Here is a 27,994-nt window from a genome sequence, read left to right as displayed (position 1 = left end):
TTTTGTCAAAGATATTCCTACATAGTGGCAGAAATATTTATTGTAATATCCATGTATATTACATTTGATGCTGATCTAATCATTATTTCTTATCAGAGGATAATATATTGAGTTTGTTCAGGGAGCTTCAGATGATACATGCTAGGAATATGTGAAATACATGAGTGTGTTTTGTTTCTAACAAGTGCCATATTTGGGTTTGAGGGCTTGAAGCTTATCACTCACCCCCATGTATTGCCAATAGAAAGATTGTATGGAACTATAGTTTCATTCTGTCATACCTCATCATATGGTGATTAGTTAAAGCACTGGATACGTCCTTATGCCATAGTCACCAATAAAGTACACGGATAACTTTTCTTTACCTTTTTCATACATTGAGCCACGGGTGGGACTTTAAAGATACAGGTAGACTCCCAATTAGTAGGAAAACTCGGGGAAATGACCAGCGCATATAAGGAAAGTATCAAGTATTACAGTGTGTGTTTGGGAATTTATTCCTGCATTGTAATTCTCACACATCGATGACTATGATGCCTTTAAGGACTATATATGCCAGTGAAGCTGTGCCCAGGTGTTGATCAACACTGCTTCAGGCTCGTTCAAACTCTGCAGACAAAGCAAGAAGTAATTTTAGTTTGTGAATATATTACCCTTACAGGAACAAAAATCAAATTTTTATAATGCTTTTTCTCCTGTGGGGTGGTTAGCAGTGACTTTTAAGTAGGCATGTTCCTTCCCAGTCTTACGTTCAGAATTACAAAGCAGTTCAGCAGAATGTGTTCAGAATCCCTGTAAAAATTTCATGTACTTCTTAAAAATGTCTCTTTTCACAACACTTGAACATAATTGTTCAGGTGGCAACATGTTTACTATTTGTAGAATGAATGATGTATTTGCATGGCAGCCTGCCAGAGAGAACCCAGCTGTCATAAAAACCTGAACATGGAACTACAATTAAAGATCAGACTCATTTAAAAAAGTTGTGCTTCCTGAAAGGGATCTGTGCTCTGGCAATGCAGATCATTTATGCAAGAAGCAGTAACTACTGTATTGAATGGTAAGTGAAGTACACACTATGTAGGTGGTTGGGGGAGGGCAATTATAGATCCAACTAATTCTTAATCTTCCGGGCTATGAAGCTCTTCAATGTGCAATTTTCTCTGTTATATATTCCCTCCCATTATCCTCAAATATTTAACCCAAAAGACTGTTGAAACAAACTATCAATGTTCCCTCAAGGTCAGAGACCAAGTTTCACATCCTTACAGCACAACTGACAAAGTTACAAGTCAATATTGAAGGGTCCAGTGACCGAGGAACACTTTGACGAACTAAACTGAGTAGGTTTCCAAAACTCCTTTATAAACTGAGAAAGGAAATAGCTCCAGCATCTGACACTCAGTGTTCTTTTTTAAAAAAACAGATGATAGGCATAGTCCTGGAATGTGGTGTTTCTATGCCTAAATTACACTTTTGTGTACCTTCAGCTTTGTTTTTTTTTGTGTTAGGACAGATTTTTGACTTAATAATAGCAAGCATTCCCTGAACTTAATCTGCTCTTGATTTCGTCATGAATTTTCATTCAGAATTGTTAGTGTAATATATATTATTAGTCGTGTTCATAATTTGCGAATTATTAAGCAGTTATTCGATTTGTACTAATTAATGCCGGGCACATTCGGCCCTACTACGAAGTTGTTAGTGTAACGATTACGAAAATACCACAGCAACAAACAAATGTGAAAGCATGTAGCGAAAACAATTATATACTATTCGGATGTATTTTGCGTTTAGATAGTTTGCCGATAGACATTGCATGGAAATAATGTTGAGAAATATGTTTTTAAAAAAAGTTTAATATTTCGCACAAAGCATTTTGTATAGATAGTGTGTTGATAAATATCGTTTTGTAAGGCGCGTTATTTTGACTGCACGAAGTCTTAAAGTGAGGTTATACTCATTAATTAAGTGAGTTTAACATAACGTTGCCTATGAAGATGAGCTAGGAGGCTAAGAAAACGAAGTCATATTCTTCGAGAGTTGTGTATGTTTGCGAATACAGCTTTTTAAAGAGTGTCACAAAATTCCTAGCAACTGTGGAAGGTTACGTTGTACATAATATAATATATGTGTAGTTAATTCTGTTCGTCACTTTTCATACATTCAGTTCACCGACCATTCTGACATAACAATATATTTCTGTCCAGTGTAATCATCATTATGATCGAATCACCAATTTTGTGTAATTTTACTGGGATACATAATTTCTCTTCTCAATGTGAAAAAATAATCTAATGAATTTTGTACGGATGATATTGAATTAGTTCACTTTCTCCTGTAAGCAAATCATAATATAGAGACATTTCTGTATTGTAATATTATTTTTATAATTTTCAAATATAAATTTTGTTATGTTTCAAGTAATGCAGTAGCATTTTTTCATTGCTTTTGGGACTATTGAAATACTTTTCTTTCCTTTTCTTCAATTTTGTTATACATATTTTCCTCCTAATTTTACAGCATTCATTCACTTACGTATGTAAGTCTTATTGCTTGATACAAGAACCATCTATAGTCGTCACATGTTAGCACGTGTAATGAATTGTTTTTGTCATGTAGGCCATCCTGGTTCACAACCTCATAAGAGCATACGAATTGTGTTTACACATGCATTTTTACCCTTCCGTGCCTGCTTCTATGGACATTTTGCAGTCCTTCCAATCCAGGAACTACACTGAATTTCTTCAGAAAGTAAAGGAAAATAGTGCCTTGGAAAACCACGAAGAAGATGTACTTGAATTTAGGTTATGTATTTTGTGCATTATTAACTGATTTAATTTTCTCGTACAGAGGCTTCGGTTTATAAAGCTGCCGTCGTACTTGAAGTGCGAGGTCGTCCGGTAGTCTGTTGGTGTGGGCGGGAGATTTTCATGTTCTTTCCTTGAGTCACCAGTGAATCAGTTTCATTGCGTCTGCTTTAGCGGATTGACGTTGATATTATGGTGTATAGTATTAAGGAACGTGTGTTCTTAGTCGAAACATATTCAAAATATTCTTCCTACGGAAGGTGCCGCCGTAAATTTCGCAGACATTTTCCTGGTCAAAGTGTTCCTAGCAGGCCCATGATAGAGAGATTAGTAAAAAAATTTCGTAGCACGGGATCAGTTTTGGATAAAAAGAAGAACAGGAAACGGAGTGTATTGACGGAAGAGAAATTAGATGAAATTGGGGCTCTATTAGAAAAAGGTCCAAGGCAATCTTTGGCAAGTTTAGCTGCACAATCCGGCGTGTCATTGGGATCTGCTCACACAGCAACAAGACTTCTGAATTTTAAGGTAAGCACAATTAATGTAATAACATGTTTTAGTGACGAGAAATATTCGTACTTCGCTGTTGGTAGTGGCACTGAATCCTAAAGAAAATAATCAGAGAATCACATGAAGTGGGTATTTTGACAGGTTTATCCAAATCCAAATCATGCAGGATATCTGGTCGGAGGTGACCATTTCATGGGAATTTTCATTCAATATGTCCAGAATCACATTTCACATATGTAGTCATGCCCAATCTTGTTGGGAACATTTTAATTCCATGTTCTATCCCATGGCTTGGAGAGTCTTATGTCATCCAGGAAGATCAGTATGAAAAATCCATCTAAAGAAATAGCGTCCCACCCTGTGCATTTTTCAAGATGCAGAGCATGGGGATCATCAGTGCCTCAGATATGTATATTCTGTTTATTGACATGTCCATTTATGTGAAACTGGAGTAAAGAGAACAACATGTGATGAGTAACTGTCTTCTCTTCTTCTAAATATTAATGAAATGAATGACTTAACTATCTTCATCGACATCCATTACTGCTTGTTGGATCTGAATTTTATAATCAAACATTTTTAAGTCTTTTCTTATTCCGGTTAAAATGGATGATTGTTTTAAACCTTTACACCAAGCTCTTGTGACAGCCATTTTACAGGTTTCCCTTGGCTAAGCAAAAGTGCTGTCTGTGTATATGCAGTGTTTTCTGGTATCCTCACAAACATCTTTCTGCCAACCCAGAACTTTTTCATTCACATTTAAATGGTCGATCTTTTATGACTTTCTCTGCAGTCTCACTCTAAACTCACGCTGCATCATACAACACTCGCAGTTTGATAAAACAAACTGTTTCATACAAAACACACACCGCTCACTTGTGTATGCCAGCTTGCTTATTACTGCTTGCGGAATGTCCCGCTTAGGAAGCACTAATAATTGATCAGAAGTCTCTAACATCTTACATGTTCAATGACACCAAACTTATTAATGTCAGCGCAGGATATCAGCAAATATTGGGATTTGTAACAACAATGTCTTTTCTAGATGACTCTGTATATTTTGTGTGGGTGTAAAACCTGATTTCTCACCCAAAGAGAAGAATATAAGTTATTTTGACTTGTTATTGGGAACACTTATGTGTGGTACATTAAATTTCACTTTCATAAATTTCAATTCTTTTTAAATTATACTTTCTAGTGTTTACATGATAATGTTAGGTTCTTGAGATATGTAGATCATGAGGGTACCTGGGTGAAATTCATTATGAGTGCCCTTCAATTCAAATATATTCTTCAACATATACTGTGATTGTAATCTGTACTGAATTCTGTACATAGCACACACTGTGTGAATGTAAATTACTTATATTTTTTTATGTTTAGCTGTTATGACAGGCATGCATGAATATCGTCATATTCGTACAATATTGCTCATATTCATTATTCAGAGTACAACTATTTCCCTCAATTTTTGAGATATCTAACACAATTTTATAATTTAGTTTTAATTTTACAGCAGAAGATGGATATAATCAAAATGGAAAATGATGATGTTGTAAGTGAAAAAGATTGCATTGCCATGGTAACTGATGAGGTTAATGTTCAATCAGCACTTTCCATAAAGGAAGATGAAACTGAGGTAAGCCTTGCTTTCAGATGAGATTTCTTTCTGCCCATTTCTACACATGCTTGCGTTTGTTTGTTTTTACAATATGAGTTATTATTATCTGTGAAACAGTTATAAAGAGAGAACATTGCTGTACCTTTATAACCTAACTCTGCTCCTGTAGTGCTCCAGGCCTGTAAGAATGAGTACGTATATTCGTTATCTTAATTTGTAATACAAAGTAACATAGACACCTTTTTCAGGCTTGTAGAAGAACTGTGCACCAGTAATTGTAAATAAATACTAACTAGTCGAATATGTTTCAAATTAAATATAATGCTCTTGTTCATATTGGTTTCTTGTTTGAAAGTGTGTGTGCACATGCGAACACACTTAAGCATGTGTGTGAGACAGAGACTTTAAAAATAGTAATAATTGTGTTCATCTGGAAATTTTTACGAGTAAGAATTTCTTTCCGTTATTCATTTAATTTGGTTTACATCATTTTTAGATTGATTTTCATATGATGTTTCCACTTACAAGTCTTATGATATATCTGTTTTGACAGAATCTTATATTTTGGTGTGAAGTTTTTGTTATAAATTACAGCCCTACTGCATACAGTATATGGTGTTTTTCTAATAGTTCAAACGTCTTTCTTACTCACTATTTTTATTATTTCCAAGTATCTTTTGTGGGGCCATAGGATTCTCCTGTATTTGGGATATGTTGTGCATTACCTGATCTCAATTGCTCCATATTGAAAATACATGTTCTTTAAACCCCTCGTGAAGTGTGTGATCTGTTTGTGCTATATAATTAGTGTGCAGTCTCTACAGTTTAGTGTATTTGCACCTCCATCATCAATTTTTTTGTGATTTAGGTTTTTAGGTGTTTTTTTAAAGAATCGGTGGTTTGGAAAGCTATTTTTATCAGAATTTTTTCAATTTTGTTATATGCCAGGTTTGTTTGCATGTGTATTCAAATGTATTTCATTTTTCCTTTTGTCGTTTGTTCATTTGTGCTATTATGTTGTTTTTACATCGATGTTAAGCGTTTACTGTTGTTAAATTTGTTCCACATTATATTCGTATTTTAATTATTTTTCTGTTATTTGCCAAGTGGAATTCAATTTCTTACTTTCATTCTTTATTTTATAAAGGTTATGTTTTTTTACGTGGTTGAACAGGTGATTGTCGTTGTTTTGTGTTCTGTAGCATTACAATATGTTTCATGTACAGTCATACTTATTAGAGATGGCTTGCCGCATGTGTTAGCCAATTGATCTTTCTAATGCGAATGTGTGGTGTTTCCTTTCAGGCAGGTACTAACAGATTCATTTAATGTTATTTTAAAAACTTCAGCTGTAAAGGGTTAAGGGAAGAAAATTCATTGATGCTTTTTGACTGTTGGGTACAGAGAACAATATTTGGAACAGTGAAGGAAATAATGGGGACTGGAGAAAACTGCTTATTGAGGATCTTCGTAATCATTTCTGTTTATCAAATATTAATTATTATTGTTATCAAATTAACTACGATGATTAGGGAATGTAAACTTTAGAATTGCATACAAAACCTGAATTGAAGGGATCCCTTGGGGGATCAAGACATAGATAGGAGGATAATATTAAAATAGTTCTTAAATAAATAGGAAATAAGCACAAGAACTGTATCCTTGTGGCTAAGGATAGCAACCAGTGGCAGGTTCTTTGAACTCACTCCGTAAACCTTTGTGTTCCGTATATGCGGCTAATGTCTTGACTGCCTGAGGACTAGTCTGTTCAGCAGGCTTAGTTCAGTAAATAAATTAAACATTCCATTTTAAATGTTTAATTTGTTAAGTTCTTCTTGAGGGTGTTGGTACAGGATACGAGTTAACACAGTTGTAATCTAATTGTTTCAGTCCATATTTATATAGATGCTATTTTATTATGCTTACTGTAATTATCAGCTCCTCCAAGTTACCTGTCACCCAAAAAGGTTATCGATCCTTGCTCTATCCTGTCTGATTGTGTTTTGATTACATTTTACATTGAAATTGTAAGTGGACAAAACGTGGACATGATCAGCATCAGGTATGGAGGTTTTGCATAACTTCATTTTACTTAAAGTTGTACCTGGTTCATAGAATGAGACTTGTGTAACGTCTTCTTTCGCAGATCATGAATATAAAACTTGAGGACTTTGCAGATACACACGAGGAGGAGGATTCTCTAACCAAATTTCCAGTAATAAAGTCTGAACATGATGTGAGTTTCACATTTTTATGAGCTTTTAAGAAATACGTAGGATTACGTATTGTGTTTCTTTTTTCCATCTCCACATGAAGCAATTCCACTCTGGTGAATATATTTTGAAGTGTCCTTTGCAAAATGGTGCCAGAGGACTGAATTTTATTGCTTAGTTTTGTGAAATACCATTTTAATTTTGTGTTGCATAATTTTAAAACATATGAAATTAAATATTGCACAAACTGAGAAATATTTTAGAAAATCTTGTATAATTCGAGAGCTTTGTATTCAAAATACTGCATGCTATTGAATTTCTTATACAATTCACAGGAACTATGAATGTTCTAAGATTATCTTTTATTTCTTTTGTAAGTTGATGCAAATTGTACTCATATATTAGAACAGTGTTGTCATTTCTGTTAAGCATCATTAACTCTTTCCATATGGAAAGCTAAAATTGAGTATTTAATAATAAACTTTGATAAAGAGATAAATTTGCAGCCATGGAGACTTTTAATTAAGGGACAATTTGTGTCACAGCATATTCTGCCTTGTTTTTGAATTTGTTTCTGTAGACCCAAATATTCTCCTTTGCTGTATTGGTTTGGCACAGCGTTAATTGAATCAAATATTTAAGAGGTTAACTTGACTTCATATATAAAGTTTGCCGGGAGAGAGGAATGTTAATGTGATGCTCTGCTCAGTATTTCTGTCCAAAACATTCAAAATGTAATTTCATTATTGTGTGCACATTATTAGTAGTGAGTATGTGTAACTATCGAATAAACCCTGTAACAAAATTTTTTCTGACCATTTAATATGTGCTTTACCTTCTGATTACTAAAGCCAAGACATAATCAGCTGAGCCATTGTCACTGCTTTCGCATGAACATGCCAAGTAAACTGATGTGGATGTCGTTGATTTTATATTAAATGGAGACTATACTATTGAAGTCATATTTCTGTTAGAAAAATCTATTTCATAGAAAAGTCTTATTAGTCCCTTGGGATTAGTCCCTCCTGTGGGACCAGAGCAGATGTAGTTCTCAGAACGCACTGATCTTTTTTTAAAATATCAAATGATGGATCATGTCAAGAAAAACAGCAATTTTAAATAAACTCCACCATCTTCAGTCTCCTTTAATGAAGTTCTGCAGCTGCTATTAATTTGATTCAGTCCAATTGCATTGATAATTATTCCATTTCATGCAGTGAGAGAGCACAGTCACGACTCATAATGAGTATGGTTATTTTACAGGCCTCCATCAATTTACAGAAAGTTGTACCTGATTCTTATGGTGAAACGTGTCTCGAGTCTTCTTATGATGACAGTGAAGTCACCAATATCAAAGTTGAGGCTGGCGGAGGTGTGAAAGAGGAGGAGGATCCTCTCTTGATAACATCTCCAGTAATAAAGGCGGAGCATGAGGTGAGTTGTGTGAGCATTGTTAGATACATTGCATCTCCATTTGTCTGTCCACATGAAGCAAATCTGCTCTGCTGAATGGATCTTGAAGTGTCCATTGCAAACTAGTGCAATGGAATTTTAATTTTTGCTTACTGTTTGTCGAATGTAGCTTCTGTTTTGTGTTATATTTATCTTAAGATGTGTGATATTAAATATTGTGAAATACAATAAGTGTTTTAAACAGATGTTGCAACACAACACTTTGATAGTTTGTCCAGACTTTCCAGTAAGCCTTGTTTTGATGCTATTTCTTCCCTTTGAATTCTATGCTCATTTTTGTGGGTCTGTGAATGTTTGAAGGTTTTCTCCAGCTGTCTTTTCCCCCCTTTCCTTCCTTCTTTCTTTAACCTTGTTGCGGCGTGTATCACTACAGTGGCATAGACCTGCATTTCCGTTAAGGTCCTTTAACAGGATAATTGATGACCCTCTAAAAATGTAATATTAGTTGATTTGTTATATAACTTTGTTGGACATTCTTAATTTTCTGGAGTATTTTATTGCCTTCATTTTAAGACTGCATCTTTGTAAGACACACTTGATTTAATGGTAGGTATTTAGGACGGAAAATGCTGCATCAATTGTTAGACACCATCAAATGTAAAATGCATTGTCAATATTCCTGTCTTTGGGTAATTCGTTGTCATTTACTGACAATTTTAGATTCGCTGCAGTTTGGATCAAATTAGGTCTTCTCCCTTAAACAGCAAACTTAGGTTTAAGTGCGTGTTACTGTTTACTACGAGGAAAAGATAAGCTGAATCTCTGGATTACTATCTGAAAGTTTTTCATCACAGGATTCATAATTAGGGTTATTACTGAATGATAAACAGATATACGCTCTCAGAGCCACTTTAAACTTCAGATATAAGCAATTTTAAATTAAGCTTGTTACCGTATCACTGGCAGGTGATTTTTAGATTTTATTTTTATACATCACTCATTTATTGTGATATTGTTGAGCATAAAACTGTAATTCGTACAATCACACTGTTACATTGTAAACTAGAATGTTATAACATCATCAGGGTTATGAGTCATTGCCCCGATGATGGAGGCAGCAAGCACCTCGGAAACATCAGTAAACTTCTGTCAGATTACGCAGAAGACGGCCATCTTCATATTAGGTGCTTTGAGAAACCCAAATCTCAAGTAATGTGTCATGACGTATGTAATTCATTACTGTTACTGTCTTATGTCTAGTTGGTGTTAGTTTTTAAGTTATCTACTTTAGGTTATCTGTTGTGTTTAAATACTTGTGTTTTTATTTTGAGTAATGTGTGTGCCTTATGGTTTTGTAATTTTATGAGTTGATTTATTTTGAGTGGTGTGTGTTGTTTTGTTTGTGTCTTATTGTAACACCACTGCCACCGGGTATAAACCCATATGCAGTTAGTAATAATAATAATTTTTGGACATCTGTAATTAATGTTCCTGTTTTCTGATTATTGAATATGCAATCAATTACTGACTTTGTTCCTTTAAATGACCATGACACTGTTTGTAGTTTTATCCATATTTATCCATAAAGACCATCACTATGGAAAGTCCTCCATGTGTGTCAACACAGGCTATCGGTCTCTGAAAATTTTGTGTTTACTTGTGTTCTGGTGTTGTGAACCTCACTCAATGCATTGCTGTTGCTTCTCACATTCAGGTAAATTTCTGTGTACATCATAAAACATGTTTCAGTTGTCAGAAGTGCTCCTAATATCTCAGTACATTGACCCTACCATACATTAGAAAACCTGTAAATGAAATTCATGTCTACATGTTCTTATGAGAAATGAGAAAGTCATTCGACCAACACAAGATATTAATTCGGCACTCATTTATAGGGTATTTTTGCTGCAATTTACCTGTGTGATGCACTCCCACAATCTGCCTGAAAAAATGTAATTATTTAATTATTTCAAAGTCAGAAATAATTATTAACATACAGAACTTTGTTATTTGTCGCATGATATTGGTGTACATTGATAGTTTTTTGGTGATTCTGCTGAAACCTATTGTTTCCTCTCTCTTAACTAGGATCTGAGCCATTTTTCAGCTATTCCTCGAATGCCATCATAATGTAATTTAGTTAACAAAATTTAATAATTTATACAGTCAACATTTTTTGCTAAATCACAGTCTATCCTTCTAACCAACATTTTTTGGTTGTCTGTTAGTTTGTAGCCTGCGTGTTCAGTGGATTATCCTTTCCTGAAGTGAAATATTTCTTTGACCAATGTGCATGTGATGATATAATCTATTGTACATAACCTAACCTCACATTCTTCCAAAGAAGTAGTTAACAGTTTAGTTAAATGTATCTTTCCTCTCTCCCTTTTTATTATGTACCGTGTTCTTTTTATTTTATTACCAGATTTTGTTATTAGTCTACTGTAATACTGCGTTCTAGCTTATTTTATAACATCATTCATGATTTTATTTAATATAGAATGCTCTTGTTTTTGGGTGATAACTGTTCCTGCTGTAGATATGATTCCTCTTACATTTGCAAGATATTTTTATTCCTTGCATAATCCAGTTTTTCTTGATTTTGCCTATATTATTATATTTGATTGGAAAACTACCTTCTTGATACTTAAAAAATATACAAAATTGAATTAAGCTCATATTTTGATATTATTGTCTTTTTTAAAAGAAGTTACCTGCTACAGCTGTATCATATTAATACAAAATATTATATTATTCATGAGCTACTGGACTGATTGGTAATTTATTATTCTAGAGGTTTATGAAGAGCTGAACCTTTACTTGCATAATGCTTCATCCTAACTGAATCATAGGCTTTCCTGAAGGCTATAAATAGCTGATATGTCTTCCATTGTACTACTGATTTTTTTCTAGTACCTCAAAAAAGCAGAATGTCTGCTCATTGTTGACTGATGACATAAGAATCATCAGTGATGATCCCTAATAAATCCATGGATGTATTTAGAATGAAATAGTTACCCCTACATCATGAGGTCTTCTCTTTAATCCACAGCCAGAAGACGTTCTGTGATGTAGTTACTACGGACCAGCATAATATGGACTTTTAAGCACATTTGAAACTGAAGGCTACAGAAATGTACCTATTAGCTTTGCTATACCTATTCATCTGTGCATATGTAAGAACGTGAGAGCAAACAGCTAATTGGATTGTCAAGATGTTATATGTTATGGAATTTTCCTATTTGAAGAGACATTTCAGTTTTGTTCAGTGAAAGTGACTTTGTTGTAGTGTTGGACAATCACCAGCTAGTTATGCAACCACACTGAGCAAAGTTGTCAGTCTTCATATTAACACCGTCAGCCATGCAAACAGAGGCCAGGCACTCTACTCAAGCTAAGGTCATTTGCCACAAACACCTCTGATGTCACTGGCATCATTCACAAAGGACAGATAGTGTCAGAATGGTTGCAGTTGTCATACTTGTCCTTACTTGTTTTTATTTTCCAAGTCGACATTTTCAGTGTCTATGAGATTCTTTTCTCGGAATAAAGAGATGCAAGGATTACAACATGTTAATAAGTAGATGATGAAAAGTTGTAATACAAGGTCATTTCCGATTTTGTTTGAAATTAGTGAACTTTAGATTTAATTAATTATTCGGTTTTTGTCCGTCTAATCACAATTCATATATAAAATTTACAATTAATATAATTAAAATATCATTTGATGTTCCTCATCGAACAATCAATTTACATTTGGAACATCTATTTACAACATGTTTCGGTTCCTATATGAACCATCCTCAGGTGTAAAATTTAAAATTATAATTTGTAGCTTAAATGCGTCATGTTTGTGTTGATTAAATATATATATTTATTTTCACAGTCTATACACAAACGTTTTTGTTAAATGATGTTTTTAAAATTATATAATATTAAAACATTAGTAGTTACAGATTATCTTCACCAGCTATCAGAGGTAAGTTACTCCGCACAACACATCTTGAAAATAAACGTCTGAATACAAACAAACAACCCAGCATGAAAATAGAAAATCTACAAGCAAACCACAGATTAATATAATACATTGCATAAAAAATATCTAATAATTTTAAAATATTATAAAATTGATATAAACCTGAAGATGAGGTCTTATCCATCGAAACATGTCGTTTAATAAATAAAAAAGCGCTTAATAATGTAAATCGTATTTACGATAAAAAGCGCCAAAAATATAATATTTTATACTACTAATGTTTTAATATTATATAATTTTAACAACATCATTTAACAAAAACGTTTGTGTATAGACTGTGAAAATAAATATATATATTAAAATTATAAACTTAAAATCTAATTACAATTTCTGATATGCAACTTTTTGGTGATGTTCACTTCCAGATTCATTTTTACATATTGGAGTGAATGTTTTTTGATGTTCTACATCGGCCTGTAATGCAAATGATTTAAAGAAATATTAATGAATATGAAAGAATATAAAAACAAAATGAAATAATATATTGGAAAGTAAAATTGAACATGGACATTCTAAAAATAGTGCAAAATAAAAGACAGAGAGATACAATAGAAAAATATCATATACAGCAAACATTTAAACAAAACATTTACCTAAACGATAATAATATTTACCTTAATAACCCCATTTTTAATGCCCTTCAGTTGCTTGACCCCACCCCCAACAACCACCTTTCACTCACTCTCCCTACATGCAACCGCGATCAGTAGTGAGCCATGTCTGTTCGGATACGTTAATGCTTCCAGACACATCAAGATATATCTACAATCTCATCTTTGGTATGTTCAATTTTACTTTCCAATATATTATTTTGTTTCTATATTCTTTCATATTCATTAATATTTCTTTAAATCATTTGCATTACAGGCCGATGTAGAACATCGAAAAACATTCACTCCAATATGTAAAAATGAATCTGGAAGTGAACAACACCAAAAAGTTGCATATCAGAAATTGTAATTAGATTTTAAGTTTATAATTTTAACTTTTACACCTGAGGATGGTTCGTATAGGAACCGAAACATGTTGTAAATAGATGTTCCAAATGTAAATCGATTGTTCGATGAGGAACATCAAATGATATTTTAATTATATTAATTGTAAATTTTATATATGAATTGTAATTAGACGGACAAAAACCGAATAATTAATTAAATATTAGTTTCACAATATGACGCAACTATATCACCTTTAGATTTAATGTTTTAGATTCTTCTCTCGCACTTCTCTGTACTGTAGATTGAACCCAGTATATGGTTAACTATATCGCTCGAAAGATTTTTATCAGCTCTATAACGACATCTGTGTATCCTTGCTTTTCGATACTTTAGATACCAACAAATAGATTGGTTAACCTCACTTTTTTCTCTCCCTATTAGGCTAAGCAATGTGAGTAGGTTTTCAAACAACAAATCTGGTTGGATGAAGCAAACTTGAACTTGCGCAGCACTACCACTCCTCAGACTAATGAGCCGCCACTGAGTGTAGGTTTGGGAATCATTCCTGCATTGTAATCTTCATGAGTCGATGATTGTGATGCCTTTAAGAAATATATATGCTAGTTATGCTGTGCCCAGGTGTAGATCAGCACTGCTTCAGGCTCGTTCAGACTCTGCAGAAAAGGCAAGAAGTAATTTAAGTTTGGGGAAATATTATCCCCTACAGGAACAAAAATCAAATTTTTATAATGCTTTTTCTCCTGTTGGGTGGTTAGCAGTGACTTTTAAGTAGGCATGTTCCTTCCCAGTCTTACGTTCAGAATTACAAAGCAGTTCAGCAGAAATGTGTTCTGAATCCCTCTAAAAATTTCATGTACTTCTTAAAAATGTCTCTTTCCACAACACTTAAACATAATTGTTCAGGTGGCAACATGTTTACTATTTGTAGAATGAATGATGTATTTGCATGGCAACCTGCCAGAGAGAACCAAGCTGTCATAAGAACCTGAACATGGAACTACAATCAAAGATCAGAAGCATTTAAAAAAGTTGTGCTTCCTGAAAGGGATCTGTGCTCTGGCAATGCAGATCATTTATGCAAGAAGCAGTAACTACTGTATTGAATGGTAAGTAAAGTACACACTATGTAGGTGGTTGGGGGAGGGCAATTATAGATCCAACTAATTTTTAATCTTCCAGGCTATAAAGCTCTTCAATGTGCAGTTTTCTCTGTGATACATAACCCCTCCCATTATCCTCAAGTCCAGTGACCCAGGAACACGTTTTGGTGAACCTAACTGAGTAGGTTTCCATCCCCTCTTTTATAAACTGAGGAAGGAATTAGATCCAGCATCCGAAACTAAGTGACCTTTTAAAAAAAACACGATTGATATAGTCCTGGAATTTAGTGTTCCTATGCCTAAATTACACTTTTGTGTGTACCTTCATCTTTGTTTTTTATATTAGGCGTTAGGACATAGATTTTGGACTGAATAATAACAAGCATTCCCTGAATTTAATCTGATCTTGATTTTGTCATGAATTTTCATTCGGAATTGTTAGTGTAATATATATTATTAGTAATGTTCATAATTTGCTAATTATTCAGCAGTTAATCGATTTGTTCTAATTAAAGCAGGGCACATTCGTCCCTACTACGAAGTTTTTACTGTAACGATTACCAAATTACCACAGCAACAAAACAATTTGAATCCATGTAGCGGGAAAAAAATATATACTGTTCGGATATATTTTGCGTTTAGATACTTTGCCGATAGACATTGCGTGGAAATAATATAATTGAGAAATATGTTTTTAAAAAGAGTTTAATATTTGGCCCAAAGCTTTTTGTACAGATAGTGTGTTGATAAATATCGTTTTGTAAGGGATGTTATTTTTACTACATCAAGATTCAAAGTGAGGTTATACTCATTAATTCAGTGAGTTCAAAGTAACGTCTCTTATGAAGATGAGCTAGAAGGCTAAAAAAACAGTTATCTTCTTCTAGAGTTGTTTATGTTTGCGACCTACAGCTTTTTAAAGAGTGTCACAAAATTCCTAGCATCTGTGGAAGGGCATGTTGTACATAATTTAATATATTTTTGTTTATTCCTGTTCGTCACTTCACCGACCATTCACCAGAATATATTTCTGTCAGTGTGATCGTCATTATGTTCGATTCCCCGATTTTGTGTAATTTTACTGGGATACCTAATTTCTCTTCCCAATGTGAGGAAATAATCAAATGTATTTTGTACTATGAATTTGATTTCGTTCACTTTCTCGTGTAAACTGATCATAATATAGAGACATTTCTGTATTGTAAAATTATTTTTATAATTTTCAAATATAAATTTTGTTATGTTTCAAGTAATGCAGTAGCATTTTTTCATTGCGTTTGGGACTAGTGAAATACTTTTCTTTCCTTTACTTCAATTTAGTTATACATATTTTCTTCCTGATTTTACAGGCATTCATTCACTTACGTATGTAAGTCTTATTGCTTGGTACAAGAACCATCTATAGTCGTCACATGTTAACACGTGTAATGAATTGTTTTTGTCATGTAGGCCATCCTGGTTCACAACCTCATAAGAGTATACGAATTGTGTTTACACATGCATTTTTACCCTTCCGTGCCTGCTTCTGTAGACATTTTGAAGTACTTCCAATCCAGGAACTACACTGAATTTCTTCGGAAAGTAGAGGAAAATAGTGCCTTGGAAAACCACGAAGAAGATGTACTTGAATTTAGGTTATGTATTTTGTGCATTATTAACTGGTTTAATTTTAATGTACAGGGACTTCAATTTATGACGCTGTGGTCGTGCTTGAAGTGCGAGGTCGGCCGGCTCTCTTGGTGTGGGCGGTATATTTTCACGTTCATTCCTTGAGTCGCTGGTGAATCAATTTAATTGCGTCTATCGTAGCGGATTGACGTTGATAATATGGTGTATAGTATTAAGCAACGTGTGTTCTTAGTCGAAACATATACAAAATATTCATCCTACGGAAGATGCCGCCGTAAATTTTTCCGACATTTTCCTGGAGTATGTGTTCCTAGCAGGTCCATGATAGAGAGATTAGTAAAAAAATTTCGTAGCACGGGATCAGTTTTGGATAAAAAGAAGAACAGGAAACGGAGTGTATTGACGGAAGAGAAATTGGATGAAATTGGGGCTCTATTAGAAAAAAGTCCAAGGCAATCTTTGGCAAGTTTAGCTGCACAATCCGGCGTGTCATTGGGATCTGCTCAAACAGCAACAAGACTTCTGAAACTTAAGGTAAGAACAATTAATGTAATAACATGTTTTAGTGACGAGAAATATTCGTACTTCGCTGTTGGTAGAGGCACTGTATCCTAAAGAAAATAATCAGAGATTCAGATGAAGTGGGTATTTTGACAGGTTTATCCAAGTCCAAATCATGCAGGATATCTGGTCGGAGGTGACCATTTCATGGGAATTTTCATTCAATATGTCCTGAATCACATTTCACATATGTAGTCATGCCCAATCTTGTTGGGAACATTTTAATTCCATGTTCTATCCCATGGCTTGGAGAGTGTGAACAAAATAGCCTTGTAAGATCTGCAAGTAGCGTGCGGCATTACTTATGTCATCCAGGAAGATCAGTATGAAAAATCCATCTGATGAAATAGCGTCCCACCCTGTGCATTTTTCAGGATGCAGAGCATGGGGATCATCAGTGCCTCAGATATGCATATTCTGTTTATTGACATGTCCATTTATGTAGATATGTAGATCATGAGGGTACCTGGGTGAAATTAATTTTGAGTGCCCTTCAATTCAAATATATTCTTCAACATATACGACTATGATTGTAATCTGTACTGAATTCTGTACATAACACACACTGTGTGAATGTAAATTACTTATATTTTTTATGTTTAGCTGTTATGACAGGCATGCATGAATATCGTCATATTCCTACAATATTGCTCATATTCATTATTCAGAGTACAACCATTTTCCTCGATTTTTGAGAGTTTCTAACACAATTTTATAATTCGTTTTTAATTTTTCAGCAGAACACTGGTATAATCAAAATGGAAAATGATGTTGATGTTCTAAATGAAAATGATTCCGCTTGCAAGATATCTGATGAGGTTCATGTACAGTCAGCACTTTCAATAAAAAAAGATGAAACTGAGGTAAGCTTTCCTTTCAGATGAGCTTTTGTTGCTGTCCATTTATACACATGCCTGAGTGTGTTTGTTTTTACTGTATGAGTTATTATTATCTGTGAAACAGTTATAAAGAGAGAACATTGCTGTACCTTTATAACCTAACTCTGATTTGCTCCTGTAGTGCTCCAGACCTGTAAGAATGAGTACGTATATTCGTTATCTTAATTTGTAATACAAAGTAACATAGACACCTTTTTCAGGCTTGTAGAAGAACTGTGCACCAGTAATTGTAAATAAATACTAACTAGTCGAATATGTTTCAAATTAAATATAATGCTCTTGTTCATATTGGTTTCTTGTTAGAAAGTGTGTGTGCACATGCGAACACACTTAAGCATGTGTGTGAGACAGAGACTTTAAAAATAGTAATAATTGTGTTCATCTGGAAATTTTTACGAATAAGAATTTATAAGATATTGTAGATGCGTCATATTGTGATTTATATAGTATTAAAAATATATTAAAATTAGCTGTCAATCACAATATAATATTATTAAAAGATTAAAATATCTTTTTACGTTCCCTATCGAGTACTCGATTTACATGTGGAACATACACGACATGTTTCGGCTATATATAGCCATCATCAGGTGTTATGTATTTAAACTTTTCACTGAATTACTGATTTTTTACTGATTTTTAATGATTTTTAGTCTTCATTTTTCTTATGATGTTCTAGTCCTTTATATTGTTTCTTCATTCGTTGTAGTATCACAGGTCACTAATATGTTTGTATTTCGTATTGATGTCAATGTTTTGTATATGGACTGTGAAGTAAAGGTTTCAAACTATTAATGAAAATTGAATATAGAAAACAAAATAAATAGTTGAAATTAATCATGTGAACTTACCCAAGAAGTAATATCGTATCAGGTTTATGAGAGATCGGAGATGTACTGTACTGTATTGGATCGTGGCTGGTTACCGACTGCGGTGCTTAGTGGGTGAAAGGTGGTTTGTCAGGGTTGAGGTCAAAATTATAAACAAAACATATGCCTTAATGATAATAATATTGTACTTAACAACCCCATTTTTAAAGCACTTCAGTACCTTGACCTCAACCCTGACAAACCTCCTTTCACCACTAGCACCGCAGTCGGTAACCAGCCACGATCCAATACAGTACAGTACATCTCCGATCTCTCATAAACCTGATACGATATTACTTCTTGGGTAAGTTCACATGATTAATTTCAACTATTTATTTTGTTTTCTATATTCAATTTTCATTAATAGTTTGAAACCTTTACTTCACAGTCCATATACAAAACATTGACATCAATACGAAATACAAACATATTAGTGACCTGTGATACTACAACGAATGAAGAAACAATATAAAGGACTAGAACATCATAAGAAAAATGAAGACTAAAAATCATTAAAAATCAGTAAAAAATCAGTAATTCAGTGAAAAGTTTAAATACATAACACCTGATGATGGCTATATATAGCCGAAACATGTCGTGTATGTTCCACATGTAAATCGAGTACTCGATAGGGAACGTAAAAAGATATTTTAATCTTTTAATAATATTATATTGTGATTGACGGCTAATTTTAATATATTTTTAATAGAATAAGAATTTCTTTTCGTTATTCATTTAATTTGGTTTACATCATTTTTAGATTGATTTTCATATGATGTTTCCACTTACAAGTCTTATGATATATCTGTTTTGACAGAATCTTATATTTTGGTGTGAAGTTTTTGTTATAAATTACAGCCTTACTGCGTACAGTATATGCTGTTTTTCTAATAGTTCAAACGTCTTTCTTACTCACTGTTTTTATTATTTCCAAGTATCTTTTGTGGGGCCATAGGATTCTCCTGTATTTGGGATATGTTGTGCATTACGTGATCTCAATTGCTCCATATTGAAAATACATGTTCTTTAAACCCCTCGTGAAGTGTGTGATCTGTTTGTGCTATATAATTAGTGTGCAGTCTCTACAGTTTAGTGTATTTGCACCTCCATCATCAATTTTTTTGTGATTTAGGTTTTTTGGTGTGTTTTTTAAAGAATCGGTGGTTTGGAAAGCTATTTTTATCAGAATTTTTTCAATTTTGATATAAGCCAGGTTTGTTTGCATGTGTATTCAAATGTATTTCATTTTTCCTTATGTCGTTTGTTCATTTGTGCTATTATGTTGTTTTTACATCGATGTTAAGCGTTTACTGTTGTTAAATTTGTTCCACATTATATTTGTATTTTAATTATTTTTCTGTTATTTGCCAAGTGGAATTCAATTTCTTACTTTCATTCTTTATTTTATAAAGGTTATGTTTTTTTTACGTGGTTGAACAGGTGATTGTCGCTGTTTTGTGTTCTGTAGCATTACAACATGTTTCATGTACAGTCATACTTATTAGAGATGGCTTGCCGCATGTGTTAGCCAATTGATCTTTCTAATGCGAATGTGTGGTGTTTCCTTTCAGGCAGGTACTAACAGATTCATTTAGTGTTATTTTAAAAACTTCAGCTGTAAAGGGTTAAGGGAAGAAAATTCATTGATGCTTTTTGACTGTTGGGTACAGAGAACAATATTTGGAACAGTGAAGGAAATAATGGGGACTGGAGAAAACTGCTTATTAAGGATCTTCGTAATCATTTCTGTTTATCAAATATTAATTATTATTGTTATCAAATCAACTACGATGATTAGGGAATGTAAACTTTAGAATTGCATACAAGAATTCAATTACAAAACCTGAATTGAAGGGACCTCTTGGGGGATCAAGACATAGATAGGAGGATAATATTAAAATAGTTCTTAAAGAATTAGGATATAAGCACAAGAACTGTATCCTTGTGGCTAAGGATAGCAACCAGTGGCAGGCTCTTTGAACTGACTCTGTAAACCTGTGGGCTCCGTATATGCGGCTAATGTCTTGACTGCCTGGGGACTAGTCTGTTCAGCAGGCTTAGTTCAGTAAAGAAATAAATAATTCCATTTTAAATGTTTAATGTTTTTAGTTCTTCTCGAGGGTGTTGGTACAGGATATGAGTTAACAGTTGTAATCTAATTGTTTCATTCCATATATATATATAGATGCTATTTTATTATGCTTACTGTAATTATCAGCTCTTCCAAGTTACCTGTCACCCAAAAAGGTTATCGATCCTTGCTCTCTCCTGTCTGATTGTGTTATGGTTACATTTTACATTGAAATTTTAAATGGACAGAACGTGGACATGATCAGCATCAGGTATGGAGGTTTTGCATAAGTTCCTTTTTCTTAAAGTTGTACCTGGTTCATAGAATGAGACTTGTGTAACGTCTTCTTTCGCAGATCATGAATATAAAACTTGAGGATTTTGCAGATACACATGAAGAGGAGGATCCTCTAGGAGAACTTCCATTAATAAAGTCTGAACATGAGGCGAGATTCACATTTTTATGTACTTCTGAGTATTGTGTTTCTCTTGTCCATCTCCACATGAAGGAATTCCACTCTGGTGAATGGATTTTGAAATGTCCTTTGAATAATGGTGCCAGAGAACTGAATTTTCTTGGGCACTATTTATGAAATACCATTTTAATTTTGTGTTGCATCAGTTTTAAAACATATGAAATTAAACATTGACCGAACTGAGGAATATTTTAGACAGATATATCCCATAAATCTTATAAAATACACAGGAACTATGAATGTTTTAAGATTGTCTTTAATTTCTTATGTAACTTGATGCAAATAGTACTGATATATTAGAACAGTGTTGTCATTTTTGTTTAACTCTTTCCATATGGGAAGCTAATGTAGCGCGCATGGATGGGACAAGAGGTGTGCACCGGGTATTAGTTGGGAAGCCTGGGGGGAAGAGACCGCTGGGGAGACCTAGACATAGATGGGAGGATAATCTCAGGCGGGATCTATAGGAGATAGGAGTCGAAGGAGACTGGATTTCGTTGGCCCAGGACAGGGTCCGGTGTAGGGCTTTGGTTAATTCGGTGATGAACCTTCGGGTTCGGTAAGCCATCTAGTTAGTTAGTTAGTTAGTTAGTTATATGGGAAGCTAACATTAAGTACGTAATATTAAGCATTGATCAGGAGATAAATATGCAGCCATGGAGACTTTTAATTAAGGGACAATTTGTGTCATAACATTTTCAGCTTTATATATGACTTTGTTTCTATAGACCCAAATATTCTCCTTTGCTCTGTCGTCTTCACATATTTAATTACATCAGATATTTAAGAGGTTAACTTGACTTCATATATAAAGTTTGCCGGGAGAGAGGAATGTTAATGTGATGCTCTGCTGAGCATTTCTGTCCAAAACATACAACATATAATTTCATTATTGTTTACACTTTATTAGTTGTGTATACATGTAAGTATCGAATAAACCCTGTAACAAAATTTTTTCTGACCATTTAATATGTGCTTTACCTTCTGATTACTAAAGCTAAGACATAATCAGCTGAGCCATTGTCACTGCTTGGGCATGAACAAGCTAAGTAAACTGATGTCGATGTCTTTGATTTCATATTACATGGAGACTATATTATTAAAGTGATAATTGTATTAGAAATTTTTTTTCCATAGTAGTGGTTTTGAAAGTTATACGCAAGAAAATCTTTATGAAACAGGTTCTAATATTGCATATTGTTGTTTCTATGGACTTTGTCTATAGTTTGATATTCTAAAACAAAACCGCTATATTTTGAGAGCTCGTGAAAATAGCAATTCTGATAGGTTCCATAGAAAAGTCTTATTAGTCCCTTGGGATTACTCCCTCGTGTGGGACCAGAGCAGATGTAGTTCGGAGAACGTAGTGATCTTGTTTTAAAATATCAAATGATGGATCATGTCAAGAATCAAAACAGCAATTTTAAATAAACTCCACCATTTTCAGTCTCCTTTAATGAAGTTCTGCAGCTACTAATAATTTGATTCAGTCCAATTGTATTGATAATTATTCTATTTCTTGCAGTGAGACAGCACAGTCATGACTCATAATGAGTATGGTTATTTTACAGGCCTCCATCAATTTACAGAAAGTGATACCTGATTCTTATAGTGGAACGTGTCTCGAGTCTTCTTATGATGACGATCAAATCATCGATATCAAAGTTGAGGGTGTGGTAGATGTGAAAGTGGAGGAGGATCCTTTTTTGATAACATCTCCAGTAATAAAGGCGGAGCATGAGGTGAGTTGTGTGAGCATTGTTAGATACATTGCATCTCCATTTGTCTGTCCACATGAAGCAAATCTGCTCTGCTGAATATGTTTTGAAGTGTGCGTTGGAAAAATTGTGCAAAGGATTTGGATTTTTGCTTACTGTTTGTGGAATGTAGCTTCTTTTTTGTGTTATATTTGTTTTAAGATGTGTGATATTAAATATTGAGAAATACAAGAAGTGTTTTAAACAGATGTAGAAAACACAACCCTTTGATAGTTTGTCCAGACGTTCCAGTATGTCTTCTTTTGATGCTGTTACTTCCCATTGAATTGTGTGCACAGTATTGAGGATCTGTGTATGTTTCTGGATTTTCTCCAGCTTTCTTTTTTCCCTTTTCATTCTTTCTTCCTTTAACCTTGTTGCGGCGTGTATCACTACAGTGGCATAGACCAGCCATTTCCATTAAGGACCTTTAACAGGATAATTGACGACCCTCTAAAAATGTAATATTAGTTGATTTGTTATGTGACTATGTTGGACACTGTTAATTTTCTGGAGTATTTTATTGCCTTCATTTTAAGACTGCATCTTTGTAAGACACACTTGATTTAATGGTAGGTATTTAGGACAGAAATGCTACATCAATTGTTAGACACCATCAAATGTAAAATGCATTCCTGTCTTTGGGTAATTCGTTGTCATTTACTGACAATTTTAGATTAGCTGCAGTTTGGATCAAATTAGGTCTTCTCCCTTAAACAGCAAACTTAGGTTTAAGTGCGTGTTACTGTTTACTACGAGGAAAAGATAAGCTGAATCTCTGGATTACTGTCTGAAAGTTTTTCATCACAGGATTCATAATTAGGGTTATTACTGAATGATGAACAGATATACGCTCTCAGAGTCACCTGAAACTTCAGATATAAGAAATTTTAAATTAAGCTTGTTACCGTATCACTGGCAGGTGATTTTTACTTGTAATTGTTTTGTATGGACGTGAACCATAGTCTCTCACTCAGAGGGAGGAACATAGATTGCAGGTGTTTGTGAATAGGGTGTTGAGGATGATATTTGAGCCTAGGAGAGAAGACGATAGGGCATGGAGAAAACTGCATAATAATGAGCTTAAAAATTTGTACTCCTCCCCTAGTATTATCAGGGTGATTAAGTCAAGATGAATGAGATGGGTGGGGCATGTTGCATGTATGGATGGGAAATGGTGTGTTGACCGGGTATTTTTCAGGAATCCTGAGGGGATGCCACCGTTGGGGACACCTAGAGAAGATGGGACAATAATTTCAAGTGGGATCTATGGGAGAAAGGAGTTGAAGGAGAATGGATTTTTTTGCCCAGGACAGTGACTGGTGTAGGGCTTTGGTTAATTCGGTGATGAATCTTAAGGTCCCATAAGCCATATTGTTTGTTATATAAAATTGTACCTACAAATTCTGTTGTTTTCTTTGTATAGTAACATCTCAAAATATATTATTTTGTTTGTGGATGTCAAATAGTATTCATTACGATTAAATGTTGCTGTAATGGAAAAAAAACTAAGATTTATTGTTTTTATAAAGGATATGAATTTTTGTCAAGTACATGATACATCACTCATTTATTGTGATATTGTTGAGCATAAAACTATCATTCATACAATCACACTGTTCCATTGTAAACTAGAATGTTATAACATCATCAGGGTTATGAGTAATTGCCCCGATGACGGAGGCAGCAAGCACCTCGGAAACATCAGTAAACTTCTGTCAGATTACGCAGAAGACGGCCATCTTCATACTAGATTCTTTGAGAAACTCAAATCTCAAGTAATGTGTCATGACGTATGTAATTCATTACTGTTACTGTCTTATGTCTAGTTGGTGTTAGTTTTTAAGTTATCTACTTTAGGTTATCTGTTGTGTTTAAATACTTGTGTTTTTATTTTGAGTAATGTGTGTGCCTTATGGTTTTGTAATTTTATGAGTTGATTTATTTTGAGTGGTGTGTGTTGTTTTGTCTGTGTCTTATTGTAACACCACTGCCACCGAGTATAAACCCATATGCAGTTAGTAATAATAATAATAATTTTTGGACATCTTTAATTAATGTTCCTGTTTTCTGATTATCTAATATGCAATCAATTACTGACTTTGTTCCTTTAACAGACCATGACACTTTTTGTAGTTTTACTTATATATATAGATAAAGACCGTCACTATGGAATGTCCTCCATGCGTGTCAACACAGGCTATTGGTCTCTGAAAATTTTGTGTTTACTTGTATTCTGGTGTTGTGAACCTCACTCAATGCATTGCTGTTGCTTCTCACATTCAGGTAAATTTCTGTGTACATCATAAAACATGTTTCAGTTGTCAGAAGTGCTGCTTATATCCCAGTACATTGACCCCACCATACATTCCGAAACCTGTTTATGAAATTCATATCTACATGTTCTTATGAGATATGTGAAAGTCATTTGACGGACACTTGCATTATGAATACTTTCAGCACCAGTATATTACAAGATATTAATTCAGCTGCCATTTATAGGGCATTCTTGCTGCAATTTACCTGTGTGATGCACTCCCACAATCTGCCTGAAAAAATGTAATTATTTAATTATTTCAAAGTCAGAAATAATTATTAACATACAGAACTTTGTTATTTGTCTCATGATGATGGTGTACATTGATACTTTTTTGGTGATTTTACTCAAACCTTTTGTTTTCTCTCTCTTAACTAGGATCTGAGCCATTTTTAAGGTATTCCTCGAATGCTATCATAATGTAATTTAGTTAACAAAATTTAATAATCTACACGGTTAGAAGATTTTGCTAAATCACAGTAAATTCCTCTAACCTGCATTTTTTTCATTGTCTGTTAGTTTGAAGGCTTCGTCTTCAGTAGACACACCTCTCCTAATGCCAGATGTTTCTGGGACCATTGTGCATGTGATGACATAACCTAACCTCACATTCTTCCAAAGAAGTAGTTAGCAGTTTAGTTAAATGTATTTTCCTCTCTCCCTTTTTATTATGTACCATGTTCTTTTTATTTTATTACCAGAATTTGTTATTAGTCTACTGTAATACTGCGTTCTAGCTTATTTTATAACATCATTCATGATTTTACAGTACTTAATATAGAATGCTCTTGTTTTTGGGTGATAACTGTTCCTGTTGTAGATATGACTTCTCTTACATTTGCAGGATATATTTTATCCTTGCATAATCCAATTTTTCTTGATTTTTCCTATATTATTATATTTGATTGGCAAACTACCTTCATAGATACTTAAAAAATATACAAAATTGAATTAAGCTCATATTTTGATGTTATTGTCTTTTTTAAAAGAAGTTACCTGCTACAGCTGTATCATATTAATACAAAATATTATATTATTCATGAGCTACTGGATATTATGGTCTGATTGGTAATTTATTATTGGGGAAGTAGATCAGGATCTGAACCTTATACTTGCATAATGCTTCACTCCTAACTGAGTCATAGGCTTTCCTGAAGGCTATAAATAGCTGATATGTCTTCCATTGTACTACTGATTTTTTTCTAGTACCTCAAAAAAGCAGAATGTCTGCTCATTGTTGACTGATGACATAAGAATCATCAGTGATGATCCCTAATAATTCCATGGGTGTATTTAGAATGAAATAGTTACCCCTACATCATGAGGTCTTCTCTTTAATCCACAGCCAGAAGACGTTCTGTGATGTAGTTACTACGGACCAGCATAATATGGACTTTTAAGCACATTTGAAACTGAAGGCTACAGAAATGTACCTATTAGCTTTGCTATGCCTATTCATCTGTGCATATGTAAGAACGTGAGAGCAAACAGCTAATTGGATTGTCAAGATGTTATATGTTATGGAATTTTCCTATTTGAAGAGACATTTCAGTTTTGTTCAGTGAAAGTGACTTTGTTGTAGTGTTGGACAATCACCAGCTAGTTATGCAACCACACTGAGCAAAGTTGTCAGTCTTCATATTAACACCGTCAGCCATGCAAACAGAGGCCAGGCACTCTACTCAAGCTAAGGTCATTTGCCACAAACACCTCTGATGTCACTGGCATCATTCACAAAGGACAGATAGTGTCAGAATGGTTGCAGTTGTCATACTTGTCCTTATTTGTTTTTATTTTCCAAGTCGACATTTTCAGTGTCTATGAGATTCTTTTCTCGGAATAACGAGATGCAAGGATTACAACATGTTAATAAGTAGATGATGAAAAGTTGTAATACAAGGTCATTTCCGATTTTGTTTGAAATTAGTGAACTTCAGATGTAATGTTTTAGACTCTTCTCTTGCACTTCTCTGTACTGTAGATTGAACCCAGTATATGGTTAACTATATCGCTCGAAAGATTTTTATCAGCTCTATAACGACATCTGTGTATCCTTGCTTTTCGATACTTTAGATACCAACAAATAGATTGGTTAACCTCACTTTTTTCTCTCCCTATTAGGCTAAGAATGTGAGTAGGTTTTTCCAACAACTAGTCTGGCAGGGTGAAGCAAACTTGAACTAGCGCAGCACTACCACTCCTCAGACTAATGAGCCGCCACTGAGTGTAGGTTTGGGAATCATTCCTGCATTGTAATCTTCATGAGTCGATGATTGTGATGCCTTTATGAAATATATATGCTAGTTATGCTGTGCCCAGGTGTAGATCAGCACTGCTTCAGGCTCGTTCAGACTCTGCAGAAAAGGCAAGAAGTAATTTAAGTTTGTGGAAATATTACCCCTACAGGTGGTTAGCAGTGACTTTTAAGTAGGCATGTTCCTTCCCAGTCTTACATTCAAAATTACAAGGCAGTTCAGCAGAAATGTGTTCTGAAAACCTATTTTATTTTCATGTGATTCTTAAAAATGTCTCTTTCCACAATACTTGAACATAATTGTTCAGGTGGCAACATGTTTACTGTTTGTAGACTGAATGATGTATTTGCATGGCAGCCTGCCTGAGAGAACCCAGCTGTCAAAAACCTCAACATGGAACTACAATCAATGATCATACACATTTATAAAAGTTGTGCTTCCTGAAAGGGATCTGTGCTCTGGCAATGCAGATCATTTATGCAAGAAGCAGTAACTACTG

General features: G+C 34.1%; 1 protein-coding gene and 1 long non-coding RNA gene across 12 annotated transcripts; one reads left to right on the top strand and one right to left on the bottom strand.

The window, feature by feature from the left end:
- The first annotated feature begins 1,637 nt into the window (after positions 1 to 1,637).
- LOC110830569 (uncharacterized) lies at positions 1,638 to 27,248 on the top strand. Of its 11 annotated transcripts, none has more exons than XR_015535541.1 (7): positions 1,638 to 2,106; positions 2,623 to 3,338; positions 4,837 to 4,959; positions 7,088 to 7,177; positions 8,418 to 8,588; positions 9,653 to 9,791; positions 11,620 to 12,136. XR_015535541.1 is itself a non-coding variant. In XM_087350836.1 (7 exons), exons 2-7 carry the CDS (start codon positions 3,003 to 3,005, stop codon positions 24,587 to 24,589), a joined length of 903 nt encoding a protein of 300 aa, XP_087206962.1. In that variant the 5' UTR covers positions 1,640 to 2,106; positions 2,623 to 3,002; the 3' UTR covers positions 24,590 to 27,248. The 11 variants fall into 11 exon arrangements, 10 of the variants coding, with proteins under 10 accessions (XP_087206967.1, XP_087206962.1, XP_087206959.1 ...); XM_087350836.1 differs by lacking the exons at positions 9,653 to 9,791; positions 11,620 to 12,136 and adding exons at positions 22,738 to 22,908; positions 24,578 to 27,248 and having other exon boundaries at positions 1,640 to 2,106; XM_087350837.1 differs by lacking the exons at positions 9,653 to 9,791; positions 11,620 to 12,136 and adding exons at positions 22,738 to 22,908; positions 24,125 to 27,248 and having other exon boundaries at positions 1,644 to 2,106.
- LOC147873442 (uncharacterized) lies at positions 11,008 to 16,149 on the bottom strand. Its single transcript, XR_015535557.1, has 2 exons — positions 16,028 to 16,149; positions 11,008 to 14,215 (listed from the first exon to the last, which is right to left on the bottom strand). It is a non-coding gene; the product is annotated as an uncharacterized LOC147873442 (long non-coding RNA).
- Positions 27,249 to 27,994: the final 746 nt, after the last annotated feature.

The sequence above is a fragment of the Zootermopsis nevadensis genome, unplaced genomic scaffold (assembly GCF_977971745.1).
Source record: "Zootermopsis nevadensis isolate Lab colony 2312 unplaced genomic scaffold, Znev_1.0 Znev_ptg000017l, whole genome shotgun sequence".
NCBI lineage: Eukaryota > Metazoa > Arthropoda > Insecta > Blattodea > Termopsidae > Zootermopsis > Zootermopsis nevadensis.
Note: the sequence above shows the minus strand (reverse complement) of the source record. Positions and strands in the feature narration are given on the sequence as shown.

Excerpts from the sequence above, each read along its gene's own strand:
- LOC110830569 (XM_087350833.1), top strand. The coding sequence starts at position 3,003 with ATGGTGTATAGTATTAAGGAACGTGTGTTCTTAGTCGAAACATATTCA. Across the intron at positions 7,178-8,417 it reads TAATAAAGTCTGAACATGAT|GCCTCCATCAATTTACAGAA; the intron begins GTGAGTTTCACA and ends GTTATTTTACAG. Across the intron at positions 8,589-22,737 it reads TAATAAAGGCGGAGCATGAG|GCCTCCATCAATTTACAGAA; the intron begins GTGAGTTGTGTG and ends GTTATTTTACAG.